Here is a 27,976-nt window from a genome sequence, read left to right on the forward strand (position 1 = left end):
GAAAAAGTAGATGGAGGCAATCCAACACATCTTACCTCGGTGCTGGACTACATCCTGCCGAGCCCCGTCTGCTCGCTGAGGGCATCCCTCTGAGGCAGCAAGAAACCAGCAGGTAGTTCTGCCTCAACCAGGGCCCAGCTCTCAGCCCCAGTGTAGAGCTAACCACAGGAAGCGTACGCCCCCGTCTCACGAACCTCTTCAAGGACGCTCTGGACGTATAAACTGAACCGGTTCTGACGAGTCCAGAGGATGCCTCACTATGACCTCCTCCTCAGTAACTAACCCGCTCCCTACTGGTTACACAAAGCAAGGTAAGTGCTTCGAATTTTTTCTCAACACACATGCCTCAGGATGCAAATTTGCCTCCCGACGCAACACTACCTGCTCCCCTCCTCTGCAAAGCCCCACTGGGTATGTCAAAAACGATCATCCCCTTAGTGCCCCTCTCTCAGAGCTTGGACACATGGCTTATGCTTTCCAACCCGTTGTGGTGGCTGGCCAGGACCGTCTAACTGAGCTACACGATTCAGTTTGCCAGGTGTCCGCCCCGTTTCAGCGCCATCCAGCCCACTTCGGTGGATGGCGAAAAAGCCAGGACCCTGCTTGCGGAAATCGCTACCCTTTTGCAAAAGGATGCGATAGAGCCTGTCCCTCCAGCTGAGATGGAGAAGGGTTTCTACAGCCCTTACTTCATTGTCCCCAAAAAAAGGAGATGGGTTGAGGCCAATCTTGTACCTGAGAGTTCTCATCCAGGCTCTGCACAAACTCCCGTTCAAGATGCTCACGCAAAAACACACTCTAACATGCGTCCGGCATCAAGATTGGTTTCCAGCGGTAGACCTGAAGGATGCATACTTTCATGTCTCAATTTTGCCCCGACGCCAACCCTTTCTATGGTTCGCGTTCGAGGGCCGGGTGTACCAGTACAAGGTCCTCCCCTTCAGCCTGTCTCTGTCTCCTCACGTCTTCACGAAGGTCGCAGAGGCCGCCCTTGCCCCGCTAAGGGAAGTGGGCATCCGCATACTCAACTACCTCAACGACTGGCTGATCCTAGCTCACTCTGGAGGGACCAGGTGCTCAGGCACCTCAGCCGTCTAGGGCTTCAGGTCAACTGGGAAAAGAGCAAGGTTCAGAGCATCTCTTTTCTCAGCATGGAGTTAGACTCAGTCTCAATGATGGCGCGCCTCACAAACGATCATGCACAGTCAGTGCTGAACTGCCTCTTGTCGTTCAAAGTAGGCTCTGCAGTCCCTCTAAAACAGTTCCAGAGGCTCCTGGGGCATATGGCATCCTCAGCCGCGGTGGTGCCACTAGGGTTGATGCATATGAGACTGCTTCAACACTGGCTCCAGACTCGAGTCATGAGATGCGAGATGCTGTGGCACATATCGTGTGATTTTCTCCCCCCCTCCACCATCAGTTATTCAACCCTTGGACAGACCTCTGTTTTCTGCAGACAGGAGTCCCACTTCAGCATCGTGGTCTGGATGTGATCTCCATGGGATCTTTTCACCCTGAAAAAATAGGACTGGAAAAGAACGCCTTCCCCGATGTGTGTTATAGCTAAGTGGCCGCGTCCTGCTCCCACGCTTGTCACGTCGCTTGATCCCAACCCGCAAAGGAAAACCTTGCTCGGATACCGGAAACCTAATAAAAACAATATGACGTCTTAGTGGGGCATTGGGAAAGGTTATGTGCAGTCTGATGCCCATGCCCATGAAAGCGTGCTTTGTCGGTGTCACGCATCTCATGTTCAGCCACAGATGTGCTCCCTTTGCATATCTTTTTTGCATATGCACTTGCACACAAGTGCATATCTTTTAGCTCCTTGGCCTGATGGACTTGCAGCTGGACCATGGCATGCAGCGTGGAGGCGGCCTGTCCAGTGGTGCCATAGGCTTTCGCAGGCAGGCTTTGGAGGGGAGTGTCGGACAATCCTGCAAGGTGGCCGCGTTCTGTGGGCACAGGTGCATCGCAACCGCTTTGTCCACCTGGGGGACCTCCGTGTATCCATAGGCCACCCCGGCATCGAGGGTAGTGAGAGGGGACGAGCGAGGAGATTGGATTCGGGCAGTAGAAGGTGCTCTCCACGAATTCGTCAGCTCGTTGTGCACTTCCGGGGAGAAGGTGACTGGAACAAGCAGAAGTGGAGGACCTTGCGAACCAATCTTGACACTGAACTCATGTTAGGATATGTCTCTGCATGAGCATCTTGAACGGGAGTCTGTGTAAGGCCCGGTTGAGAACTCGCAGGTCCAAAATTGGCCGCAACCCACCGCCTATCTTAGGTACGATGAAGTAGGGGCTGTAGAAACCCTTCTTCATCTCGGCTGTAGGGACAGGCTCTATCGTGCCCTTGTGTAACAGGGTTGCAATTTCAGCCCGCATGGTGTTGGGGTTCTCGCCATGCACCGAAGTGAAACGGATGCCACTTAAGCGGGTCAGATGCCTGGAAAACTGAATCACGTAGCCAATTCGGATGGTACTGGCCAGCCAGCGTGACGGGTTTGAAAGCGAAAGCCATGCGTCCAAGTACCGTGCGAGGGGCACTAAAGGGATGATCATGTTTGACGTGCCTGGTGGGGCTTCGCAGCGGTGGGGAGCAGGTAGTGGCCAGGCCCGCCTTATATATGTGGGTGACCCACAGTGCCGGGTTGACGTTGGGCAGTTCCTGTTTTGCAGCAAAAGTGTTATCAGATGTTGAGCTGCAAACTTCTCTGCACTGTCCTGTATACACAGACGACAATATACTGAGGGAAACAGTAATTGTTGTGAGTTAGATTCAAAGGTTATTTTTTCCTCAATTTAATGCATCAGATCACAGCCCAGTAGGCAGAAAGGAGAGTCAGGCAAAATAACAAAATCATGCATTTTAAACAAAGTGGGGTTGTCAGGTGAGGTTACGGGTAATTTGGGTGTCATCTGACACTTGATGGGAATGCCATTAATTCCAACAGAGTTTAGTGCATCCCGTAATTAAGCCCTCATAGCAATGAGCTGTTAATGAGCTTTTTGATGCGCCAGTGTCTAGCAGAAATGTGTATGGTTTACGATCAATGCTCAATGAAATGAAAGGCAAGACAAAATGCAATATTGAAGCTAGAGAGTAGGACGAGGGCTCATAACTCTGTGGGCAGCCCTAACGTAGTGTCCACTCTGTGGGATACCGGGGTGCACAATGTCCAGAATGATCATTTTGTTCATTCCACCGCAGTTGTGATTGATGCCTTTGGTCGCAATCAGGGCGCCAATGTTGGGTGTTCCTTGTATCATAAATGTTTTTGCGGAACTCTCGTTGAAAATATCCAGGTTTGCAACAATAGCAACACACACCCACATTAACTCCAGAACCATCTCTGAATTGCATTAACTGTGCCATGGCAGGTGTGGTTTTGTAGAACTGCATGTGTCAAATACACCAGCGGTGGATAGTTCACGGAGGGGCTTTCCGAGCTAGTCAATTTGCATAATGGTTAGATTAGGGGTAGTAATTCGAATGAAACGAGCAATTTCCGGATTTATATTATTGAGGAATATGTTTATGAACAGGATGTCTTTGTTATGGTCGGTTGATAGCGATGATGTCAGTCCAAACCACATTGAAATGACTTTCATATGTTTAGTGTTAGCCGCATGGGTGATATCCATTCTTGATGCAGCCAGACTTTGCAAAAACTGCAACAACTGATTAATTACCTGTGGTAGTGTCTCTGGTTCACTCCAGATCCACTTGTTTCTTAATAGCCTTTATCTCCCCTAGTTATGCCAGGCTTGGTAATTTTAGGACAGTCGAATTTCGAATCTAATAAGGGTATTTCCTTAATCATTTCAGCTTCAGTATTATAAATTCAGTATATAAATTTCATAACCTACCAGCACGAGGGAAATGCAAATACGTGTTACATTTCATACTAGTAACATCAACAAAGTGCTGTATCTAATCTATTTTGTGTTATTAACATGCACATATGTTTGTATGATAGGAATGTTATCTGAAAAGTGTCAAAGGATCTGAGAAAGGTCACGTGGTAATGGCATTTATTTGCTCTACTTTTACAAATCACATTGAAAGTGAGATGTGCTTTCATCCGATTGTTCATACTACTACTAAATGGTTCTTGTAATCATAATTGAATCATTTCTGATGTGGATTGAGATGACCAATTTTTGGGTTGGTTAGTTTAATTTGGATTATGATATTCAAAATAACTGAGCATTATGTCTTAATACACATATCAAAATTATTCTGCAGGTCTATATCTACAGTATATTCAGCTTCTTAAAATGATTTTGTTTACTAAAACAGTAAAAATAATTTATGGTGTCTGAATTACCGTAATTACAAGATTTTGATGACTAAAATTCATTCACTTCTTTTAAGAACTTGTAATTAAAAGTTTTAAATTCTAAATTGCTTCAACTTAACATTCATGACATACTGTAAAAAAAAATGTTTTCAGAATTTATTCTTAAACATTTTGTGGCAAAATAGCTCTGTGTAACTTGTGAAAACAGTGAAATAATAAAATGACAGATGAAGCAGAAACATGTGTCTAATATGAGTTAATGAATGTAGTGACAGAATATGACTATAGCGTTACAATTACAACACTGAACTGTTAGACTTGTCACACCCCAGAATTTTCCAGGGATTACCCTCATTTTAAAGAAAGGCTGGTAGGAGAACAGAGGATTGATTGTTCATGCAACTCATTTTTCATGGAAATGTCTTTGTGGAATGATAACAGTAGGAAACTACAATTAATGCCATGTGACAATTTTAAATGTGTTGCGAAAAACTGATATAATATAAAACAATATATTTTGAATAAGAGAACTGTAAGTGATCATTTATTAAAATCATTATGAATTCAAGAAGACAGTTTTGAAGCATTCTGACCATAACTGAAATGAATTGAGTAATTCAAAATCAAAACAATTAAACTTCATAACATGATATAATACCTTTACATTCATGCATTTGGCAGACGCTTTTATCCAAAGCGACTTACAGTGCACTTATTACAGGGACAATCCCCCCAGAGCAACCTGGAGTTAAGTGCCTTGCTCAAGGACACAATGGTGGTGGCTGTGGGGCTTGAACCAGCATTCTTCTGATTACCAGATTATGTTATGCACAGTTATGTGCTTTAGACCACTACACCAACACCACTCCACTATATAAAGAAAAGAAAAGAAAAGAATGTTAAGGAAATCTTTAAATAAATAAATAAATTGATAGTTCCCAGCCTGAAATTCATGCATTATAAATGTTATTCATTTAAACTGTAAATCACAGAATAGGGTTAAATATAATTTTCCCTTTTAAATGACCTGTTATAGTACAATATTACAGACATCTGCGCTGCTGAAAAACTGAGAGCTGTTAGCATGCAGGCTAAATCAGTTCCCTCTCGAGAGGTCTCTCCTATTGCGTAAGTAGCTTACGCTATGGGAAAACTCAGTTTCTCGAGAAATATTGAAGTCTTTATGTAAAACGCATTGCAGCTGCACAGCAGACAGCAATGAGCGAGGCAGCTCGGTCATTGGCTGTGCTGCGGCAACTTGCTCGAACCAATGGCGGGGCGACTCTGGACGCGCGACCAATGGGCGCGCGCTTCACGCTCGCGCGCTCAGAGCCCGCCAAGATGGCCGTGGATTAGGCGCCCCGTCGTGAGAGTTCTTTAGATTTAATCTCCTTCAGCAAAGACCTTCTCTTCGCTGGATCCTCCGGATTATTGGAGCCTTTTCGCCCGCCGTCGACAAGCCTACAGCAGGACTGCTACGAGGACGCCGGCGCCTTCAGCCGCCTTCAAAGCCTTCTGCTACGCCATCCGGCGCGCATCACCCTGATATCCTTTTGCTAAGCTACTTTACAAGTGTTCGCCTCTGCGACGCTTTTTGTATTTTAGTAAAAGAGCAATTTCGAGGCGTTGTTTCAAATGCCTTCCACCTGCGCCTCGTGCAGAGGCCTTCTTCCTGACGGGGACCGTCACATTATCTGCACTCGCTGCCTGGGACCCGACCACGCAGAAGCTGCTCTCACTCGAGGCGGATGCCCCGAATGTGATTCCCTGGGCCTCACAGAGCTGCGCGCTCGCTGCGCCGCCTTCGCCGCGAACGAGCCTGCTACCACCGTGCTGCCGTCCCCTCTGTTCGAGCCGCGCAAGAAAAAGCGCCGCTCACAGAGGCCGCCAGAGCAGTGCTTCACCACTACCCGAGAACTCCCTGCCACCAGTCCATTTCACGCAGGCGGACCAGCACCCCTCCAACAGAGCGGTGGGTCTCGCCTCGTTCGGCGCGTCAGGGGACGACGGTGAAAAGGATGACAGCCTTTCCATTGACGCTGCATCCGACGACTGGCTGGGCTCGGCCTTCGACCCTGCGCCGTCCACATTAGCGGACACGAGCACGGGCACCAGAATGGACTCGGAGATCGTCCGCATCCTATCTAAAAGCCGTGGAAGACCTCGGGCTCGACTGGTCTTCTCCAGAAGAACCCGCCTGCAGCCGGCTGGACGAGTGGTTCCTACAGGGGCGCCAGCAGGCCCCTCGACAGAGACCCTCCCCTTTCTTCCCCGAAGTTCACGACGAACTAGAGAGAGTGCGTGTCTCGCAAAAGCCGGACCACTCTCTCCAAAACGTGTAAAACATTACCCAGTCCCCTTACAGGCAGCTGGAAATGTCTGTGCAGCAGTCAATGGGCCAGTCACAGAACTCGCTCACCTGCAATCAAATGCCGTTTTAACGGCGACACACAAAAATCACAAAAAGAGTCATTTTCTGCTTGTGTCACTAAGGGGTCACATCTCCACACTAAAGTGCGCATTCCCACATATCAATACTGTCCAAACAGTGCCGAATACTTCCCCAGCTCCAGCTGGACGCCCCATAAATGTAGATCGTGTGCCTATTGTCATGTATGCACCAATACACACAAGCACTGTTCACACAGTTATAAACACTTCCCCAGTAAAAGCGGGAAATACTATAAAGGTAGCGTGCGTGCCTGCTGTCATGCATGCACCCCTACACACAAACACTGTATGCATGGCCAGAAACCCCCTGCCGCGAGCGGGAGGCTTTATGAAAGTGGCGGCGTGCCTACTACAGTATATCGCCCCCACCCATAAGCCTGCCCATACAGTTTCAAACAGTTCTCTGGCTCATGCCGCGACCATCACAGATGCGACGCGCGAGCCAAGAAACTCCCCGCTAAGAGCGGGAAGCTTTATGAAAGTGGCGCGTGCCTATTACAATGTATGCACCCCCACCCGTAAACACTGTCGATACAGTTTCAAACATTTCTCCAGCTCATGCTGCGAGCATTATGGAGATAGCACGCGTGCCTGTAATCTCACACGCACCCCTGCACTCGGCACTCAACAAAGCTGCTCAGCTGCCACGCACTTCTGAGCTGTAAGCTCAGTGTTAGCACAAGGCGATTCGCCGGTGGGGCCCATACGTCACTGCAACACGCCCCCAGCCAGCATTCAGCCCATATCTGTGCGAGCAAAAGCCTGGGGAAAAAATCCCCGACATACCGAAATGGGTTTTGAACATAATAAAACATGGTTACTCGCTTCAATTCGCTCGCAGACCACCCCGCTTTTCAGCGGTGGTCGAGACGAAAGTGAGGAAAGATGTTTCACATGTTCTACGCACCGAGGTGCTCAAACTGATAGAGAAGGGCGAAATAGAAACTGTCCCTCCCTCTATGAGCGAGGCGGGTTTTTACAGCCGCTATTTTCTCGTTCCGAAAAAGGACGGTGGCCTCCACCCCATCCTAGATCTTAGACACCTGAACAAAGCTTTAATGATTCGCTCGTTCAGAATGTTAACGACCAAACATATCCTCATGCAAGTTCGCCCCTGGGATTGGTTCCTATCAGTGGATTTGAAAGACGCTTACTTTCACATCCCGATAGCGCCTCATCACAGGCCTTTTCTGAGATTCACTTTCGAGGGACAGTCATACCAGTACACAGTACTACCATTCGGCCTATCATTGGCCCCCCGTACATTCACGAAATGTATGGACGCAGCACTTTCCCCCCTGAGACAGCGGGGAGTGCGAATACTGAATTACCTCGACGACTGGCTAATCATAGCACAATCAGAGAGTCAGTTGACAACGCACAGATCTTGGATTATCAGCCATCTAGTACGCTCAAAGTACGCTCACTCACACGTGGCGCTCGGGCCACTTTTTAATCAGAGCGAATCACGGCTGTATAAAAGCCCTGACGCCCTGGAAAGCCGTCGACTGGTATCAAACCGGCGTGAGTCTGGGCGTGAACACACGGAGAAAAATGATCACGACAGATGCCTCCAAAATAGGATGGGGGGCCCTTTACGAGGGCAGGCCTGTCTCCGGCTTTTGGTCAAACCCGGAAAAGTGCCTACATATAAACTGTCTGGAAATGAAAGCGGTCGCCTTGGCTCTCAGAGCCCTGCTTCCGTACCTGAAAAACGAACACGTCCTGGTCCGAACGGACAACATGACGGTAGTATCGTATATAAATCGCCAGGGTGGACTCAGGTCGAGCTCCCTGCACTCTATGGCCAGGAGCTCATCTTATGGTCACAGCACAACCTGCGCCGCTGAGAGCAGCGCATGTGCCAGGCGTCCTGAACCAGGGAGCGGACATGCTGTCCAGAGACAAAGTTCTCCCAGGGGAATGGTCTCTCCACCCCCTGACGGCTCAGTGGTTATGGCAAACCTTTGGCGAGGCAGAGGTCGACCTCTTCGCCTCCAGGGAAAATGCGTACTGCCCTCTTTTCTTCTCAAAAAGCACGGACGCGCTCGCCCAAGCCTGGCCGAACTGCCCCTTGTATGCTTTTCCCCCGATCGCGATGCTACCTCAGGTCATCAGTCGGATCAGGGCAGTGAAATGTGCAGTGCTCCTGGTAGAGCCCCACTCTGGAAGAACCAGATGTGGTTTCCAGAACTGATGCAGATGATGCAATCTGCCCCATGGCCGATTCCGTTGAGGCTGGACCTCCTCAGGCAGGCCAACGGGATGATTCTTCATCCCCGCCCCGATCTGTGGGCCCTTCATGCATGGCCCCTCAACGGGTTCCCGAGAACCTCCCCAGTGGAGTGTTGAGAACCATCACTGAGGTGCGAGCGCCCCTACGAGGCTTTATATGCCCAAAAGTGGAAAGTGTTCAGTGACTGGTGTGATACCAAGAGCTTGAACCCCAAATCGTCGCGAGATACCAAGTGTACTCGCCTTCTTGCAAGAGCTGCTGGAGGCGGGCCGCACACCCTCCACGCCAAAGTCTATGTGGCTGCCATAGCGGCGTCACACAATCCTGACAAGGGACGCTCATTAGGGAAAAACGACCTAATCATTAGTTTCCTAAGAGGCGTTAGGAGGATGAACCCTCCTCACCCCCCCTCGGTGCCGATCTGGGACCTGGCCACGGTCCTGGACGCACTCAAGAGTGCCCCGTTCGAACCTCTCCGAACCGTGCACCTTAAACAGCTCTCGCTCGCCTCAGTCAAGAGAGTGGGCGACCTGCACGCGCTGTCATCAAGCGCTGCTTGCCTGGAATTTGGACCTAACGACTGCAGAGTTGTCCTTAGGCCAAAGCACGGGTATATTCCTAAAGTGCTCTCCACACCCTTCAGAGTACAGGTTATATCTCTGGCAGCGCTATCGTCTCCAGCAGACAAAAGCGACGCTAATTTACTCTGCCCGGTCAGGGCGCTCAGAGTATATTTGGAATGGTCTGGAGTATGTATTTGCTCGCAGTTTCAAAGCAAAGAATATCGCGCTGGATAGTGGATGCTATAGCGCTGGCTTATGAAGCCAAGGGCCGTCAATGCCCCTTAGGCGTCAGAGCTCACTCTACGAGGAGCATGGCCTCCTCGTGTGCGTGGTCGAGTGGGATACCCATTGAAGATATTTGTGCGGTGGAAGGCTGGGCCTCGCCTTCGACATTTATCAGGTTTTATAACCTACAGGTCCCCTCATGGCATTCCAACATTCGATCAGCCTGACTGTAGTATGAACTGGAGTATGTATTTGCTGAGCATTATCTCCTCCCTTATAAGGTCCGTCTCTGACTGATTTAGAGGGTTTTTTATGCATATCAGTAAGTAAAAAAATCAGTACATAAGATATGTGCTTATGTTTTTACAATGAGCTTCCACCATGGGCCACCTTGGGGCAAAGGCGTCTGTATTATCCCATTATATAGCTCGCCGCTGGTCGCTCGTTGAATAATCACTTTGCTTTAAGGCTCAGGCATCTGCCTCTGGCTTTATAGAGCGAAGTCAGCACACACAGCGTTTTGCATGGTGTTCCCATAGCGTAAGCTACTTACGCAATAGGAGAGACCTCTCGAGAGGGAACGACTTGGTTACTAACGTAACCTCGTTTCCCTGAGAGGAGGGAACGAGTATTGCGTAAGCTGCCGTGCTTGTGCTTGGTCAGTTCGCTTCAGTCGATTGAACCTAAAGAACTCTCATGACGGGGCGCCTAATATATAGCCCTAGCCACGCCCATCTTGGCGGGCTCTGAGCGTGCGCGTTCAGAGTCGCCCCACCATTGGTTCGAGCAAGTTGCCGCAGCACAGCCAATGATCGAGCTGCCTCGCTCATTGCTGTCTGCTGTGCAGCTGCAATGCGTTTTACATAAAGACTTCAATATTTCTCAAGAAACTGAGTTTTCCCATAGCGTAAGCTACTTACGCAATACTCGTTCCCTCCTCTCAGGGAACCGAGGTTACGTTAGTAACCGAGTCGTTATCATGATAACACAATATGTTTTTTCTTCAGGAATTACAAACGGTAACCCCCTGGAGACCCGATTATCAGGGAGACTCGATTGTTCATGACCAGTGAAAAAGCTTGTCTGCTTGTGTCTTTCAGTATTTGTGCATGTTAAGATGACCGGAAGTAGAACTAGTTCCCATCCTGCTCAAGTATTCACTAATAAAGCCTAATCATTTTTATTTCACTTTGAAGCTTATAATCATTGTTCACATTCATGTCAACCAAACAATAATATCACTAGACTAAAAAAAATATATATGTTAGAATCAATATTTTTGTGTGAGGATTGATCCCACACATCCCTATCAGACACTGCTCTTGTCGTTTTACTGCAGAACGTTTTGTGTGTTTGTGTGTTTCAGAGTTTAATGGGTTTAAAACTTTACAAAACATACATTAATTTTAAGGTGTTTCAAATGTGTTCCAACAATTTGTTTATATTATTGAGATCGTTTTGAGTTATTAATATGAAATAAGTTTTTCTAGATTATTTCTGTGCTTTAGTGCCAACAGTTTATCTGGTTCTGGTTACTGCAGTGACTCCTGACATGTGATCTAAAGCTTATATATTATATGTTATGTTCAGTAGAACATCTGGGTTGATAAGTTGAAAAAAGTCATTTTGGGGTGAACTATCCCGTTAAGTTATTTAAAAAGTTGGCACAACCATTATAGTGCTATTATTAAATGCACTATTATTAAATCATAATCATATTAATAATAAATGACAAATGTGTCAGACAAGTTTTTTGTTAGATTTTAAATATTTTTTATCGACTTTTATGTTTTTATGTTGCTTGCTTTTTAAAACTAAGTTTAAACCCACAGCCTGTGCCAACAATCTCTGTGATGGATTTTGTGGCAACAATGGCACAACATTAATTTATTCATAAATTATCAACATTTTGAAAATATATGTGACATTAAATGTGCTGGTATTGTTATAATTATTATTACAATTTTATTTGCACCTAAATTGGTTATGTTAAAATGTTTTCCACCAGGGATATTCAACAAAGAATACAAACTGCCTGCTAACACTGGCAACTTTATTATTATTATTAATATATTAATTTTGTGGTTTTCACCAAAACAGCTCTAAGTGAAAGGACTTTTATTTTGTTTAATTTGAACCACCATGTGCGTTAGTGATGTCATCAGGGCTGCGCCGTGAATTCTCTTGTTGTTGTTTGACTGTAGAAAGGTCTGTGTGTTTGAGAGTTTAATGGCTTTAAAACTTTACAAAACATTCTAAATTGATTTTAAGTTATTTTAAATGTTTACCAATTTTGTATATTATTGTTCAATGTATTAATATGAAATAAGTGTGTCTAGATTATTACTGAATGTAAATATCATCGTAATGTTTTATGTGATGTTCTGATAATTGTTCTCTCGTAATGCAGCAACATATTTGTGTTGTTTTCTGTGCTGCTTTCCACATTTCCACATGAAAAACAGAAAGAATAACTTCACATTTCTTTTTCTTTCTGTTGATTTTTCCAACATCTTCAATGTAAAGAAGAATAGTTTCCAGATGAGGAAGAAAAACTCCAGATGAATCGACTGAGATCTGTGTGACAAACTGCTGTAAAGATGGAGTTTATTAAAGAAGAGAGTGAAGACATCAGTATTACACAAACATGTGGAATAAAAACTGAAGATACTGAAGAACAAAGAGGTCTGTATTTATTCTTGATTCATCATTAGAAGTTTTACTCCTAAAGATATTAATAGTACTTATGAAATATATGTATAAAATTGGTTTGTCACAAAATCAAAATTATACCAGCAAAATTTCATGATTCTCTGTACAGCAAAAAATATGTAGTTTGCTTTTGAACACACTCGTTAAGCCTGATAAAATGTTTAATTTCAATGTTAATAATAAATTAAATGGAGTGACTTTTTTCACTTCGATAATCCAGTGGAAACACAGAAATTAAAGGAATAGTTCATCCGAAAAGAAAAATGATCTTATAATTTTCTCATCATCATGCCATCCCAGCTGTGTATGACTTACTTTCTTCTGCTGAACACATTTCAAGGCAAAAAGAAAAATATCTTAGCTCAGTCCTTAAAATTCAAGTGGATGTTGATCAGACCTTTTGAATCTCCAAAAATCACAGACAGTCAGTATAAACGTCATCCATACGACTCCAGCGGTAAAATTAATGTATTCTAAAATGTCGCGATCACTTTTGGTGACAGAAAAGATCAATATTTAAGTACTCTTTAACTATAAATCATTGCTTCAGCTATTTCTCTTAAACCCTCCTGTTATATTTGGGGTCAAACTGACTCAACATCTTTGTAATCTCTTAAAAATATGATAATCATTTTAGAAAAACTTGAATCTTTATGACTTATTTTTTCTTCCTAGATTTATTAGAAGAACACATAAATATGTACTTCACATGTTTCAGAGTTTTCAAAATCCCTGTACACATTTTGATCACAACCTATTTTATGGTAACCTGGAAAAATGTACAGCTTTATTTTTCACTACTGTTTTACCATTTCTTGCTGACTCTCTCCAATGACATTGTCAACTTATTACAAAAGTGTCCCATACCTTTATGCCCTAAAATGAGTTCTATTAGAGAGTAGGGATGTCGCAATTACCCGATTTCACAATTAACCGTGATTAAAATGGTCACAGTTAATAAACCTTAAGAATTTGGAACCTATGGCTAAAACCGGAAAAATCAACCATGTTGTCTATTTTAAAAACAATTTGTTTTTCGGTGTGGGTCTAACAACTTGCGCCATGCGTGTGTCCTGCCCTCTGCCTGGCAGGTCTGTGAGGCTGTTACTATGGTAACGGATTTCACGAGGTCATTGTCTAGGTAAGGCTGGGCGCTTGCAGGATGTGAAATTTCAGCGCACGTGAAACTCTCAAAATGAAAACATGGTTGAGCAACGCAATCTCCCGGAGTTGTATCCGCCGAAAAAGCGAATTAAATCAGCTATTTGGGAGCATTTTGTCTCTCTAAAAAATGACACAGGAGTTGTTGAAGATGCTTATCCAGTATGCAAAACGTGCAGACGAAAAGTGCCAGCAAAAGCAGTGAAAACATCTAATATGTTCCAGCACCTGAGGGATCACCATCCAGAGATTCATGCCCAGATGAAGGTAATAATTTTACAAACACAGCAAATATTATATGTAGTGTATGACTTAACGTTTGGTAAAGTCAGACACTGAATTGAAACTGTAAATCCGAAGAGTTGTTTGTTTTAAGTTTAATAGAGGAGGGGTTCAGCTTTGTATTGTGAATGTGATGCTTCCAAAAAAAATTTCCTACTTGAATAAGATTTCCGTGAGCGTAAAAGTGCTGTGATTATCTGGCTGATCATTAGAATACTGAATAAAGAAAGAAGGTTCTCCTAGCCGTTTTATTTTAAACATATGGTTTAAAAAGTTGTTATTTTTTGGGGTTATTTATATTTAATAAAATTTTTATTTATTAAATGGTATACATCACTTTTTGTTGAAAAGGTACAGTACGTTTTGGTGTCAGAGGGCAGATAGAGAAAATGGCAAAAACTTAAAAACAAGTACTTTACCTACTTGTTTCCAACTTGTTTTCAGTTAAATGTAGGAATATACATCTTTACTGCATGTCCTAACGATTGCTGCAATAAAATGTAAGTTGTGATATGTTTGTGGAGGTTTTTATTGTTGCATAATAGGTGAATTTGCAGATAGTCATACAAATTGTGAAATCGTGATTTTTATTTTTTTATCATACAATAATCGTACCATCAAAAATTCACATCATGACAGCCCTTTCAGAGAGCTTTTATGAGCTTCTGGTCCCCTTTTTTTTTAAGAATTGTGAATGCTTGATATCAACAGCTTTTAATAAAATAAAGGCAGAAAACAAGTATTTGTAATAATAATGGGTTTTTAAACTCATGACTCTTTTGCTCTTTTTCAGAGCAATACACATTTATAAACATTTAACATAAGGGACTATTCTGAATTTGTGTCAATAGTGCCACAGAAAAAGGTGACTTGAAATAAATTAGTTAACATTTTTTTTTAATTCATAGACATATCACAAAGAAAAAACACAACATATATACATTGAAACACATTTAACCTTTAACCCACACTATTACTCCTCCCCTATCACCCACCTGACCCCCAACGAACACCCCTGTGGTCACAATAGGAACACACGCACACACACCAAAAAAACACAATAAAAAACAAACAGAAAAAAATCAATCAAAAAAGAAAATATGATAATCATGTATAATTAAAACTAAACTACTCTCTTCACCACCCCTCCCCGAGAGTCTCCCAAAAACACTTAAGTAGTTTCCCCATTTCCTATCAAAGAAATTTCGAACCCCCAGCTTTCAGCTTGACCCTTCCTCGAAAGCAGCCACCCTCACCATCTCCTCAAACCACTCCTGAAATGAGTGCGCTCCATCCGACTTCCATCCCCTTAATATTATTTGCCTGCCAATCATGATACTGGTCAGAACCCAATTTTTTATGTGTTTATCTATATACAGTGCATCTGTAAAGTATTCACAGCGCTTCACTTTTTCCACATTTTGTTATGTCACAGCCTTACTCCAAAATTGATTAAATTCATTATATTTCGTCAATATTCTACAAACAATACCCCATAATGACAACATGAATCATTGGAAATTTATTAAAAATAAATAAACGAGTGTCAGCCTTTGCCATGACACTCAAAATCGAGCTCAGGTGCATCCTTTTTACACTGATCATCCTTGAGATGTTTCTACAACTTGATTGTAGTCCACCTGTGGTAAATTCAGTTGATTGGACATGATTTGGAAAGGCACACACCTGTCTATATAAGGTCCCACTGTTAACAGTGCATGTCAGAGTACAAACCAAGCCATGAAGTCCAAGGAATTGTCTGTAGACCTCCGAGACAGGATTGTATCGAGGCACAGATCTGGGGAAGGGTACAGAAAAATTTCTGCAGCATTGAAGGTCCCAATGAGCGCAGTGGAACCACCAGGACTCTTAGAGCTTCCTAGACCACAAACTGAGCCATCGGGGGAGAAGGGCCTTAGTCAGAGAGGTGACCAAGAACCCGATGGTCACTCTGACAGAGCTCCAGCATTTCTTTGTGAAGAGAGGAGAACCTTCCAGAAGAACAACCATCTCTGAAACAATCCACCAATCAGGCCTGTATGGTAGAGTGGCCAGACGGAAGCCACTACTCAGTAAAAGGCACATGACAGCCCGCCTGTGTTTGCCAAAACGCACCTGAAGGACTCTCGGACCATGAGAAACTAAATTCTCCATACGCCATTGGTGTATGAGTGTGAATGTGTGTGTGAATGGATGATTTGGACACAGTGTAAAGCTCTTTGGTAACCTCTAAGGTTAAAAAAATGCGCTATATATGTGCAGACCAACTGACTCTATCCTGACAATTTAGAAAATTAATTAATAATTCTATAGACGCAAGGCATAGGTCTAATGGGGTCGGAGACGAATAATAAAATATAATCCGCGTAAAGCAAAAGCTTATGCTCCAACACCTCCAGCCACCACCCCTGAAAATCATCTTCCCTTCTCATCACAGCTGCTGATGGTTCCAGGGCAAGACAGAACAATAATGGGGAAAGAGGGCAACCCTGCCGGGTGCACCCTAACCAGAGTAAAATAATCTGAAATGAATCCATTTGTTTGTACTGCCACTACCGGTTGTCTATGATGTAATTTAATCCATCTAATAAAAGTTTTCCCGAACCCGTATATTTCAATATACCCATTCTACCATATCAAATGCCTTTTCAGTGTCAAGTGAGATGGCTGCGATCGGAGTCTGATCATTCGCCACTGACCACACAATACTGATGAGATGCTTAATGTTATGGATCAGGGAAATTGGATTGTATCTCTTACACTCGCTTGGTTCTTTGAACTTTTTAAGAATCAGATTCATCCGGGCTTGTGCCATGGTTGGCGGCAGCTTTCCATTCTTTAATGATTCCATATAAACTTCTAACAAAAGTGGAGCCAGTTCTGTAGCTAAAGATTTTAAAAAATTAGCGGCAAAACAATCTGGCCCTAGAGCCTTGTCTGTAGGCAAGGCCTTAATTTCCTCATCAACCTCCTAAAAGTTTATCTCAGAATCAATCATTTTTTATTAAAATGTATGAACTAATGGTTCCACTAATGTCTTCATCAGTAGACATGACATGGAGCTTTAGAGATCAAGATAGAATTCTTTAAAAGCATTATTAATATTAATGGCTGTGGTAAATATTTCACCACCTGCAGATTTCGCTGAGGGAATGGTAGAAAAAGACTTTCTCTGCTTTATATATCTAGCCAAAAGCTTCCCTTCATTGTCCCCTGACTCAAAATATGTCTTGTACCTAAATAACCAAAACTCCACCTTCCGTGACAAAATAGAATTATGTCTATATTTCAATCGGGTCAATTTTCCGAGGCCATCAGATGACATTTGGTGCTTCAGCTCGGCCTCGGCACTTTTAATATTCCCTTCCAACTCCACAAGTTCTGGTGCTTTGGATTTTTTGATGAATGAGGCATACTGTATGATCGAACCCCTAAAACCTCCTTAAGTACCTCCCAAGCCACGCCCACAGAAGATACTGACACTGATTTCACAGGATTTTGAAAAAGGGATACATTAAGCCAACTATATGATTTCTTTTTCTCTGTATATGGCAACAACTCTAAACTCACCAGGGTGTGATCTGAGACTAAAATGTTTCCAATTGAACAATCAACAGCAGATGAAATGAGGGCTTTAGATGAAAACATTTGTAGTCCCTATCAGATGTGTTTAATAGTCCCAAATATCTGTAAGACCAGGATTTTTTTCACATCCTGCGACGCGTCAATGTTGCTCTACGGGGCTTACACACTTTTGCTTCACTATGATCAAGGACTGAGTCCATCAATAGATTAAAGTCTCCTCACAATAGTATATCATGAGGGGTGCCAGCAGCTTGCAACATCCCTTCGAGATCTATAAAAAAAAGCCCTGTTCATCAACGTTAGGTGCGTAAATATTAGAAAAAAAATCAACCTTTGCCCCTGAATTTCTGCTAAAACAATAATGGCTCTTCCTAATTTATCTTTAATCTATTTGAGACATTTGAATTGTAGACATTTACTTCAATGTAATGACTCCCCTGCTCTTAGCCAGCACTAAAGAAAACATGCCCACCCAAACAACCTGTACATTATGTAGCACAGAGGAGGAATGAACATTGGGTATCAGTGGACATTAGTGTCACTGGTTTATTGTTGAAATGTTTCTTTTTGAGAATCTGTGTTTTTTGGAAATAAATATGTAAAACCTGTATGTTGCAAATGTCTTAATTTTCCAAAATATACATTGAATTAATTTGCCCTTTCCTAAAAAAAATTAAAATATATTACTTAATACCACAAACTGAGACATCAAACAGCACAAATTATTGTTTGTAACACAATTGTGATTTTGCTGTTGCAAAAAAGGATTTTTTGTATTATAAATATAAAATAAACATGAATATCAAATGCCATTTTTTATCCTAATACTTTATATAAAAAGATTGGTCAGAATCTTGGTCGTTTTGACCCCAAACATTAAAGTTGTCACCCAAATTTAAACACAATAGGAGGGTTAAAGGTGTTCAGCAGCAGAAGGAAAGTTATACACATCTGGGATGGTATGAGGGTGAATAAATGATGAGAGAAGTTTCATGTTTGGGTGAATTATTCCTTTAAAAACAAACTGCACCCTAAGGCTGGGTGATAAAATGATATCGATATACAGTGAGGAAAATAAGTATTTGAACACCCTGCTATTTTGCAAGTTCTCCCACTTAGAAATCATGGAGGGGTCTGAAATTGTCATCGTAGGTGCATGTCCACTGTGAGAGACATAATCTAAAAAAAAAAAATCCAGAAATCACAATGTATGATTTTTTTACTATTTATTTGTATGATACAGCTGCAAATAAGTATTTGAACACCTGAGAAGATCAGTGTTAATATTTGGTACAGTAGCCTTTGTTTGCAATTACAGAGGTCAAACGTTTCCTGTAGTTTTTCACCAGGTTTGCACACACTGCAGGAGGGATTTTGGCCCACTCCTCCACACAGATCTTCTCTAGATCAGTCAGGTTTCTGGGCTGTCGCTGAGAAACACAGAGTTTGAGCTCCCTCCAAAGATTCTCTATTGGGTTTAGGTCTGGAGACTGGCTAGGCCACGCCAGAACCTTGATATGCTTCTTACAGAGCCACTCCTTGGTTATCCTGGCTGTGTGCTTCGGGTCATTGTCATGTTGGAAGACCCAGCCTCGACCCATCTTCAATGCTCTAACTGAGGGAAGGAGGTTGTTCCCCAAAATCTCGCAATACATGGCCCCGGTCATCCTCTCATTAATATAGTGCAGTCGCCCTGTCCCATGTGCAGAAAAACACCCCCAAAGCATGATGCTACCACCCCCATGCTTCACAGTAGGGATGGTGTTCTTGGGATGGTACTCATCATTCTTCTTCCTCCAAACACGGTTAGTGGAATTATGACCAAAAAGTTCTATTTTGGTCTCATCTGACCACATGACTTTCTCCCATGACTCCACTGGATCATCCAAATGGTCATTGGCAAACTTAAGACAGGCCTTGACATGTGCTGGTTTAAGCAGGGGAACCTTCCGTGCCATGCATGATTTCAAACCATGACGTCTTAGTGTATTACCAACAGTAACCTTGGAAACGGTGGTCCCAGCTCTTTTCAGGTCATTGACCAGCTCCTCCCGTGTAGTTCTGGGCTGATTTCTCACCTTTCTTAGTATCATTGAGACCCCACGAGGTGAGATCTTGCATGGAGCCCCAGTCCGAGGGAGATTGACAGTCATGTTTAGCTTCTTCCATTTTCTAATGATTGCTCCAACAGTGGACCTTTTTTCACCAAGCTGCTTGGCAATTTCCCCGTAGCCCTTTCCAGCCTTGTGGAGGTGTACAATTTTGTCTCTAGTGTCTTTGGACAGCTCTTTGGTCTTGGCCATGTTAGTAGTTGGATTCTTACTGATTGTATGGGGTGGACAGGTGTCTTTATGCAGCTATCGACCTCAAACAGGTGCATCTAATTTAGGATAATAAATGGAGTGGAGGTGGACATTTTAAAGGCAAACTAACAGGTCTTTGAGGGTCAGAATTCTAGCTGATAGACAGGTGTTCAAATACTTATTTGCAGCTGTATCATACAAATAAATAGTTAAAAAATCATACATTGTGATTTCTGGATTTTTTTTTTAGGTTATGTCTCTCACAGTGGACATGCACCTACGATGACAATTTCAGACCCCTCCATGATTTCCAAGTGGGAGAACTTGCAAAATAGCAGGGTGTTCAAATACTTATTTTCCTCACTGTATATCACGATAAAGAAAATCCACGATAAGCTTTTGAGGAATTTACGATATCGATATTTACTGCGTTTCGCTAAATACAAGCAGTTTGGCTTTCTCAGGCTGTGTTTCCACTGGGGCGGACGAAATCCGCACACAGAGCTAGAAGAGAGTTTGCGCCACACCGCTGCCAATCCTATGATCCACCTTGCGAGCACGATGCTCGGCTTTCATAGGAATGAATTGAAAACGCTCTTAGCTTCTCTCACAACGCACCATTGGTAACGTAATGTCAGACTGGATGAACTTGCTAATGCTAGCTCCCTTGCTAATGATTAGGTTACGTCGGACACTGGATTGATTCCATTTGCACCGCAAGACTTCATAACAACGGTTGTTCGTCTCATCGTCTCTAGAGTAGAGTGTGACAGAACAACAGTGATGTGGACAACTGCTGTGATCTTTCTGCGCTGTAATCTTGAATATTGTTCTCTAGCAACAAACATGCATAATGTCTGCCCTGTCCCACTCCGCACTCGTTGCCTCGTTTCCCTGCGTCAGACTTCGATGTTTTCCCGTATGGGCTCTTTCTGTGTCTGCTCAACATTGCAGGCCGTGGGTTGGGCGTCAAGCCAACATTCCACAGGGAATGTGGTTCAGCGGTCCGCAGGGGGAGACGAGCCCCGATCGGTTCTGGACAGGTTTCTGGGAACATCCAGTGGAGATCTTGTGTTGCCCGAGCGGGGGCTTTCTTGGAGGTACCCCAGCATTTTCTTGTTCCCGGACTTTGTGAGCTTGACGGGAGAGAGGCGTGGTTGATTCGGGGAGTGCAGAAATTTTATATGTTAATATGAGTGGATTTTGTCTCTCCACGTGGAATGTGAATACGTTGGGGCACCCCATAAAAATAAGGAAGGTTATTTCTTTTCTTAAGCATAAAAAATATGATGTAGTGTTTCTGCAAGAAACGCACCTTTCGCTACAGTAACCTGAAAAATTTGTGAAGGTATGGGGTGGGCTTTTTTTTTTTACGGTGATGGCTCGAGTAAGAGCAGGGGAGTCATTAAACTGATAAGTAGACATCTACAATTCAAATGTCTCCCAAACAGATGAAAGATAAATTAAGAAGAGTCATTATTGTTTTAGCTGAAATTCAGGGACAAATTCTTATTTTGGCTAATACTTATGCACCTAGCTTTGATCAGGGCTTTTTTTATAGATCTTGAAGGGATATTGCAAGCCGCTGGCACCCCTCATGATAATATTGGGAGGAGACTTTAATCTTTTGATGGACTTAGTCCTTGATCATAGTGAAGCAAAAATGTGCAAGCCCCCTAGAGCAACATTGACACTTCACAGGATGTGAAAAAAGTTGGGAGACTTTTGAACCCATCTGGTAGGGACTATAAATCTTTTTACATCAGTCCATAAGATTTACTCTAGAATAGATTTTTTTTATATCCAAGTCCCTCATTTCATCTGTTGTTGATCACTCAATTGGAAACTTTTTAGTCTCAGATCACACCCTGGTGTGTTTAGAGCTGTTGCCACATACGAAGAAAAAGAAATCATATAGTTGGTGGTTTAATGTATCCCTTTTGCAAAATCCTGAATTCCAACAAATGCTAAAGGCTGAAATCAATGTCTATATGAAGACCAACTGGTCCTCAGTATCCTTTGTGGGCTTGGCTTTGTAGGCACTTAAGGTGGATCTTAGGGGCCGGATCATACAGTATGCCTCATTCACCAAAAATTCAAAGCTCAAGAACTCATGGAATTGGAGGGGAAGATTAAAAGTGCCGAGGCAGAGCTGAAGTGCCGAATGTCGTCTGATGGCCTCAGAGAACTGACCCGATTGAAATACAGATATAATACTATAATGAAGGTGGAGTCTTGGCTGTTCTGGGCAAGACAGTCATACTTTAAGTCAGTGGACAAGGCAGGGAAACTCTGTCTAGATATATAAAACAGAGAGAGTCTTTTTCTACCATTCCCTCAGTGAAATCTGCTGGTGGGGAAATATTTACCATCCCAGATGACTTTGCCACTGAATTTTTTAGATACAGAACTGGCTCCACTTTTGCTAGAAGTTTATACAGAATCATTGAAGAATGGAAAGCTTCCACCAACCATGACACAAGCCTGGATAAGTGCAAAGATCCAAGCGAGTGTAAGAGTTACTGTCCAATTTCCCTGATCCAGCTAAACATTAAAATATTGTTATTGGCTATCAGATTAAGTAAAGTTACGACATATCTTATACATATAGATCAGGTGGTGTTCTGGGCCGTAGCTCTACTGATAATATTAGGCGTTTTATCAATATCATGTGGTTAGTGGCGAATGATCCATGACTCCAGTCGTTGCCATCTCACATGATGCTGAAAATGCATTTGATATAGTAGAATGGGATTATCTTTTGAAGATTTTGGAAATGTGTGGGTTCGGGAATTCTTTTATTGGATTAATTCTTTTATTGGATTAATTAAATTACTTTATGGACACCCAGTAGCTGCAATACAAACATATTTGGATGTTTTTGGAATAATGCAAAAACATTATTTTACTCTGGATAGGAGCACCCGGCAGGGTTGCCCTCTTTCCCCATTATTGTTCTGTCTTGCTCTGGAACCATTACAGCCACAATAAGAAAGGAGGATGATTTTCCAGGGGTGGTTGTGTGAGGTGTGGCGCATAAGCTTTCCTTTACACAGAGGATATTTTATTATTAGTCTCCAAACCTAATAGATCTATGCCTTGCCTCCACAGAATTATTAATTCCTTTTCTAAATTCTCAGGATACAAAGTTAATTGGTCTAAATTTGAAGCTTTGGCTCTGACAGCCTACTGCCCAGTAATAACGTTTCAGCTTGGCGCCTTCCAGTGGCCCAAACAGGGCATTAAAGATTTTGGGCATTTTATTGTGTGATTTAGTTTACCTTTAATAAAAAGGTTTTCTTTACATTTATCATTGTAAGGTTAATGTTATTAAAATTTATTGTATTCCAGAATTCAACTACCCGTTGTAACACTCCCCAAAATCTTTAAGTGGAGTTTACACAATTTTGGGAACAGCAGTACCGTTTCTAATGATAGGTTAAGGAGTAGAAAAAATAAATATATCAACACTTATGATAAACAAAACAACTCAAGTGTATTTAAAAACCATTAATATTTACAATAGAATTAGACAAGGTGCATATACATGTAAAAGTGAAGTCCAGAGTGCACAGAGTTATATACAGTGTTCAGATCAGCCTCACCGGGTTTTTTTATACAGTCCGATGAGCTCGATCTTGCGTTGAATGATGACTGGCCAATGTCCTCAGAATAAAAGTAATCCAGGCTGCGAGCCACACGAATATACTCCAGGAGGAACGGCGCCCAGCGCTTCCAGGTCAGACACCAGTGTAAATCCAATGAATGAATGAGTGAAGTTTTTAAAATGAGCGTACTCGCAAATGAGCGTCTGACAACCGGCATAGCGGTTCCTTAAATAGAAAGTCAATGATACTTCCTGTTTACGTGGCAGGAAAACACGTAACATGAAAACACGCGAAGATCTCGCGTGAACAGAGATGGGGATCAACACACAACAGCTGAGGGAATGACAGATAACAGGGGAAAGAAATATAACTAATAGGCAATAATGACAAACATAATTAGTTTAATGTCATACCCCATATAAATATCACATCCCCTTATGTGGCCACGCTACACCGTGACAAACTCTCCCTATTGATTTCCCCCTCTCTTATTTCAAGCAAGCGAGTTTGGTAGCAAAGCGAAGTCCTTAATTTGGAATGGTAAACATCCCAGATTACATTTCAGTATGTCGCTTAGGCCGATTGACAAGATTTTGTTTTATTATTATACATTCGGTCTCAGACATTTGGCTCATTAGTCGCTTCCACCTAAGAGAGCCCCTCCCTGGTTTTGTATTGAAAAGGAAGTTCTTGCCCCTATTTCACCATTGCAAAGTCTTTCTATCAAACTAAGCGGAGAAGTTAGGTTACACCCCGTTATCTCGCATTTGCTCTTGGTATGGACAAAAGTGTCCTGAGTATTTAATTCTGATATTTATTTAAATGTTGCTTCAAGCATATGGCTGAACACAAAAGTATGTATTAATAAGTCTCCTTTCTGCTGGACAGAGTGGATTGTGAGGGAAGTTAATATGCTCAGTGACCTATATGTGAGTGGAGTGTTGATATCTTTTGAAAATATTGTTCAATATATGATTCCCAGGTCTCAATTCTTTAGGTATTTACAACTGCGCCACCTGCTTTGTACTATTTTTGGGAGTAGCATACACCCCCCCCTAAAACGGCAAAGACTCTGGGAGTGGTGACTACTGCTTTTGGAAAAGGTCATGAAGCTTCAGTGATTACTCCCTGCTAATTCAGAGTCTTTGGGACGGAGTTTTAACTTCTCAAGGGATTATGGGAGAAAGATTTAAACTTGGTATTGGAGGAGGGAGTATGGGCTAGGATTCTAAAAAACGTCAAGTCTACATTTAGATATGTTTAAAATTTTACATTGATTCTATTGGACACACCCACCTTTGGTGGTGTGTTAAGATCCAAGATTTTTGGTTGAGGGTTCAGAGTTTTAAGTGTGACGTATTGGACCCTCAAATTTCATTTGACCCCAGACTCTGTATTTTAGGCGATGGGGCGGTCATTAATGACATCTGTAGTCTCCTTGGCGCGATCATGATATGAAGCACAATTACACTTCTCGCTTGACACATGCACAGGATGCTGTACACACAGAAGACATGGATTAAACCACTCAAGTCAAATTAATTACCTTTATGTCCTTTTTAGCTTAATAGTGTTGAACCATTTGACTTAAATGGTATGGAAATATTCACATCATATCTCCATTAAAAATCTTTGTTCCACTGAAGAAAAAAGTTATACAATTTGAGATGCATAAGGGGGAGAAAATTATAATTTTTTATTATTATTATAAGTTAACTGTTCCTTTGATTTTTCTTGAATTTATTTTTAACAATTTAATATTTTAACTTTTAGACCTGATGGAGGTGAAAGAGGAAAGTCAAGATCTGAAGGAAGAGGAGGAGAAACATCAGTATCAGATACCTGTTGATGTCATTATTGGAGAACAATCTTTTAGTGGCTCACAGACTGAAGAAACAAAATCCCAAAAATCTTTCATATGTTCTCAGTGTGGAAAGAGTTTCACTTGTCAAGGAAAATTTAATTATCACATGAGAATTCACACTGAAAAGCCTTACACATGCAAACAGTGTGCACTTAGTTTCAAATGCAAAATATCCCTCCTTAGACACATGGAAGTTCATGCTGGAGTAAAATCTTTCATATGCAAGCAGTGTGGAAAGAGTTGCAAAGGTAGAAGAGGTCTTGAAAAACACATGAGAATTCACACTGGAGTGGAGAGTTACGTATGCTATCAGTGTGGAAAGAGTTACGCATTTAAACAAAGTTTGTATCGTCACTTGAGAATTCACACTAGAGAGAGGCCCTTTACCTGCCATCAATGTGGAAAGAGTTTCACACAAATAGGAAATCTAAATATCCACATGAGAATTCACAGTGGAGAGAAGCCCTTTACATGTCATCAATGTGGAAAGAGTTTCATAAAGAAAGCAAGCCTGAAGACACACATGAGAATTCACAAAGAAGAGAGGCCTTTCAAATGTCATCAGTGTGGAAAGATTTTAATGAAAAAAGCAAGCCTGAAGACACACATGAGAATTCACACTGGAGAGAAGCCTTTCACATGTCATCATTGTGGAAAGAGTTTCACAACGAATGGAAGCCTTAAAATCCACATAAGAAATCACACTGGAGAAAAGCCCTACACATGCCCTCACTGTGTAGAGAGTTTCAAATTAAAAAGAGACTTTAATTACCACATTGGAATTCACACTAGAGAGAAACGTTTTCATGTGCCTTCAGAATCAGAACCAGAAGGAGCTTTATTGTCAAGTTGTCTCACAGACTCAAGGAATGTGTCTTCAGTGACAGAAGCTTCCAGTACACCCAAACCCAAAATAGATTATTCCTCTTGGTTTATAGAATAAATTATTTGACCAAAAACTATTTCTACACTTAATTTTAACATAATTGATTAATAATATTTCCATATTACCCAATTAATTAGCCTCAAACGATCATCCATGTGATTATCTAACCAGCCAATCGTGTGGCTGCAGTGCATAAAATCAGGCAGATATGGGTCAAGAGCTTCAGTTAATTCACATCAACCATCATAATTGGAAAAAATATGTGATATCAGTGATTTGGACCGTGGCTTGATTGTTGGTGCCAGATGGGCTGGTTTGAGTATTTCTGTAACTGCTGATCTCCTGGGATTTTCACACACCACTATCTGTAGAGGCAGTTCTGTGGACGGATATCCCTTGTTGAAGAGAGAGGTCAATAGAGAATGGCCAGACTGGGTAGAACTAACAAAGTCTATGGTAACTCAGATAACCACCCTTTACAATTGTGGTGAGAAGAATAGTGCTGTTCTGAGATGCGGATTGGGGCTGTTTTGGCTTCATGAGGGGGACCAACACAATATTGGGCAGTTGGCTTTATTGTTGTGGCTGATTAGTGTGTTATATAGATGTGTGTGTGTGTGTGTGTGTGTGTGTGTGTGTGTGTGTGTGTGTGTGTGTGTCTCCCACACAAAAAAATTTATGTTTGAGTATGAGGATTTAAGTGTAACCAATGTTCCTAAACATGCCTTTAATTAATGTTTTGTAATAAAAATGTAAATTTTTTTGTTAAGTTGTTTTTATATGTGTAGTGTTTTTCATAGTACACCGTTTAAAAGCAATTTGGCAGAAATCCTGCCTTAATAATCAGCTTTATAGAACATCATCTTTGGCCTCAGTAAACAAGCAAATAGCAAGTGTCACAAGTGATGCAATGTAAAAAAAAAAAAATCCATAAGTCCTCTAGTAAATAAACAAAAAAATACCTTGAGAAGGTCTTACTCTTGGTTTACAGTACATATATATATGCCTATATTACTTTGCTATACAGTAATGTAATACAAGTCATGCATTCATTGAATAGATTCAGTGATCCAATTTTTCAATATGTTAATAATGTTTAAAACTGTAAGGGTAACTATTAAGAGTCTTTGGAGTCCATCCAAAATGGACTTAAGAGATGCAGTGGTTGGTGAAGTGTCATTTGCTGTTTGAAGTGGCACACTCTGCAGTTGGTAGAAGTTTATTCTTGGTGAAGATGATGCGGGCAGTGGTCATCAAAGTGTTGCTCATTGGCTGGTTAGTGGTCATTGCTTTGTAGTAGTGGTGCATGAGGCTGGACTCAAAGCTGGGACTGGCAGGTTCTGATAACTTCGGGATGGAATTCTGAGATAAAGACAGGGAAGCAAATGACAATGTTAACACAGATGATTTTAATTTCATTTTACAGCAGAATAATACATATGCAAAAAGTAAGAATGGTTGAACCTTTTAATGTATAGGTCTGGAAAAACATAATCACTTAAAAAATAAACAAATAAGATCTCACCAAATGTAACCAAAGAATACCCAAACAATGCAAGACACAGACGTGGGGAAAGGGAAGGCTATAAATGCATGGAACTAATGGACACAAACAATAAACATTTGGAAACAGTATGACAGGGATCATGTAATGAGACGAGACAGACTTGATTTGATGAGAACAGTGCTATAAATATAAATATAACATATGGTTTTAAATCATTCTTGAAGCATTATTTGTTTTTCTCTCTTAGTAGTTCTAAGTCAGTTTTAAAGTTTATTTAATTTTGGAA

The 27,976-nt window shown here is 42.1% G+C and overlaps 2 protein-coding genes across 3 annotated transcripts in view; one reads left to right on the forward strand and one right to left on the reverse strand.

Moving 5' to 3' along the window:
* The window catches only part of LOC127649569 (gastrula zinc finger protein XlCGF57.1-like), a 112,340-nt gene that overhangs the window by 24,083 nt on the left and 60,281 nt on the right, over positions 1-27,976 (reverse strand). The window lies entirely within an intron of this gene.
* On the forward strand, positions 11,945-26,901 carry LOC127649574 (gastrula zinc finger protein XlCGF8.2DB-like). 2 transcript variants are annotated; one of them, XM_052134750.1, is made up of 3 exons: positions 11,945-11,990; positions 12,309-12,467; positions 25,207-26,901. In XM_052134750.1, exons 2-3 carry the CDS (start codon positions 12,383-12,385, stop codon positions 26,238-26,240), a joined length of 1,119 nt encoding a protein of 372 aa, XP_051990710.1. In that variant the 5' UTR covers positions 11,945-11,990; positions 12,309-12,382; the 3' UTR covers positions 26,241-26,901. The 2 variants fall into 2 exon arrangements, with proteins under 2 accessions (XP_051990710.1, XP_051990711.1); XM_052134751.1 differs by having other exon boundaries at positions 11,954-11,990; positions 12,312-12,467.

Source organism: Xyrauchen texanus, chromosome 9 (assembly GCF_025860055.1).
Source record: "Xyrauchen texanus isolate HMW12.3.18 chromosome 9, RBS_HiC_50CHRs, whole genome shotgun sequence".
Lineage (NCBI taxonomy): Eukaryota > Metazoa > Chordata > Actinopteri > Cypriniformes > Catostomidae > Xyrauchen > Xyrauchen texanus.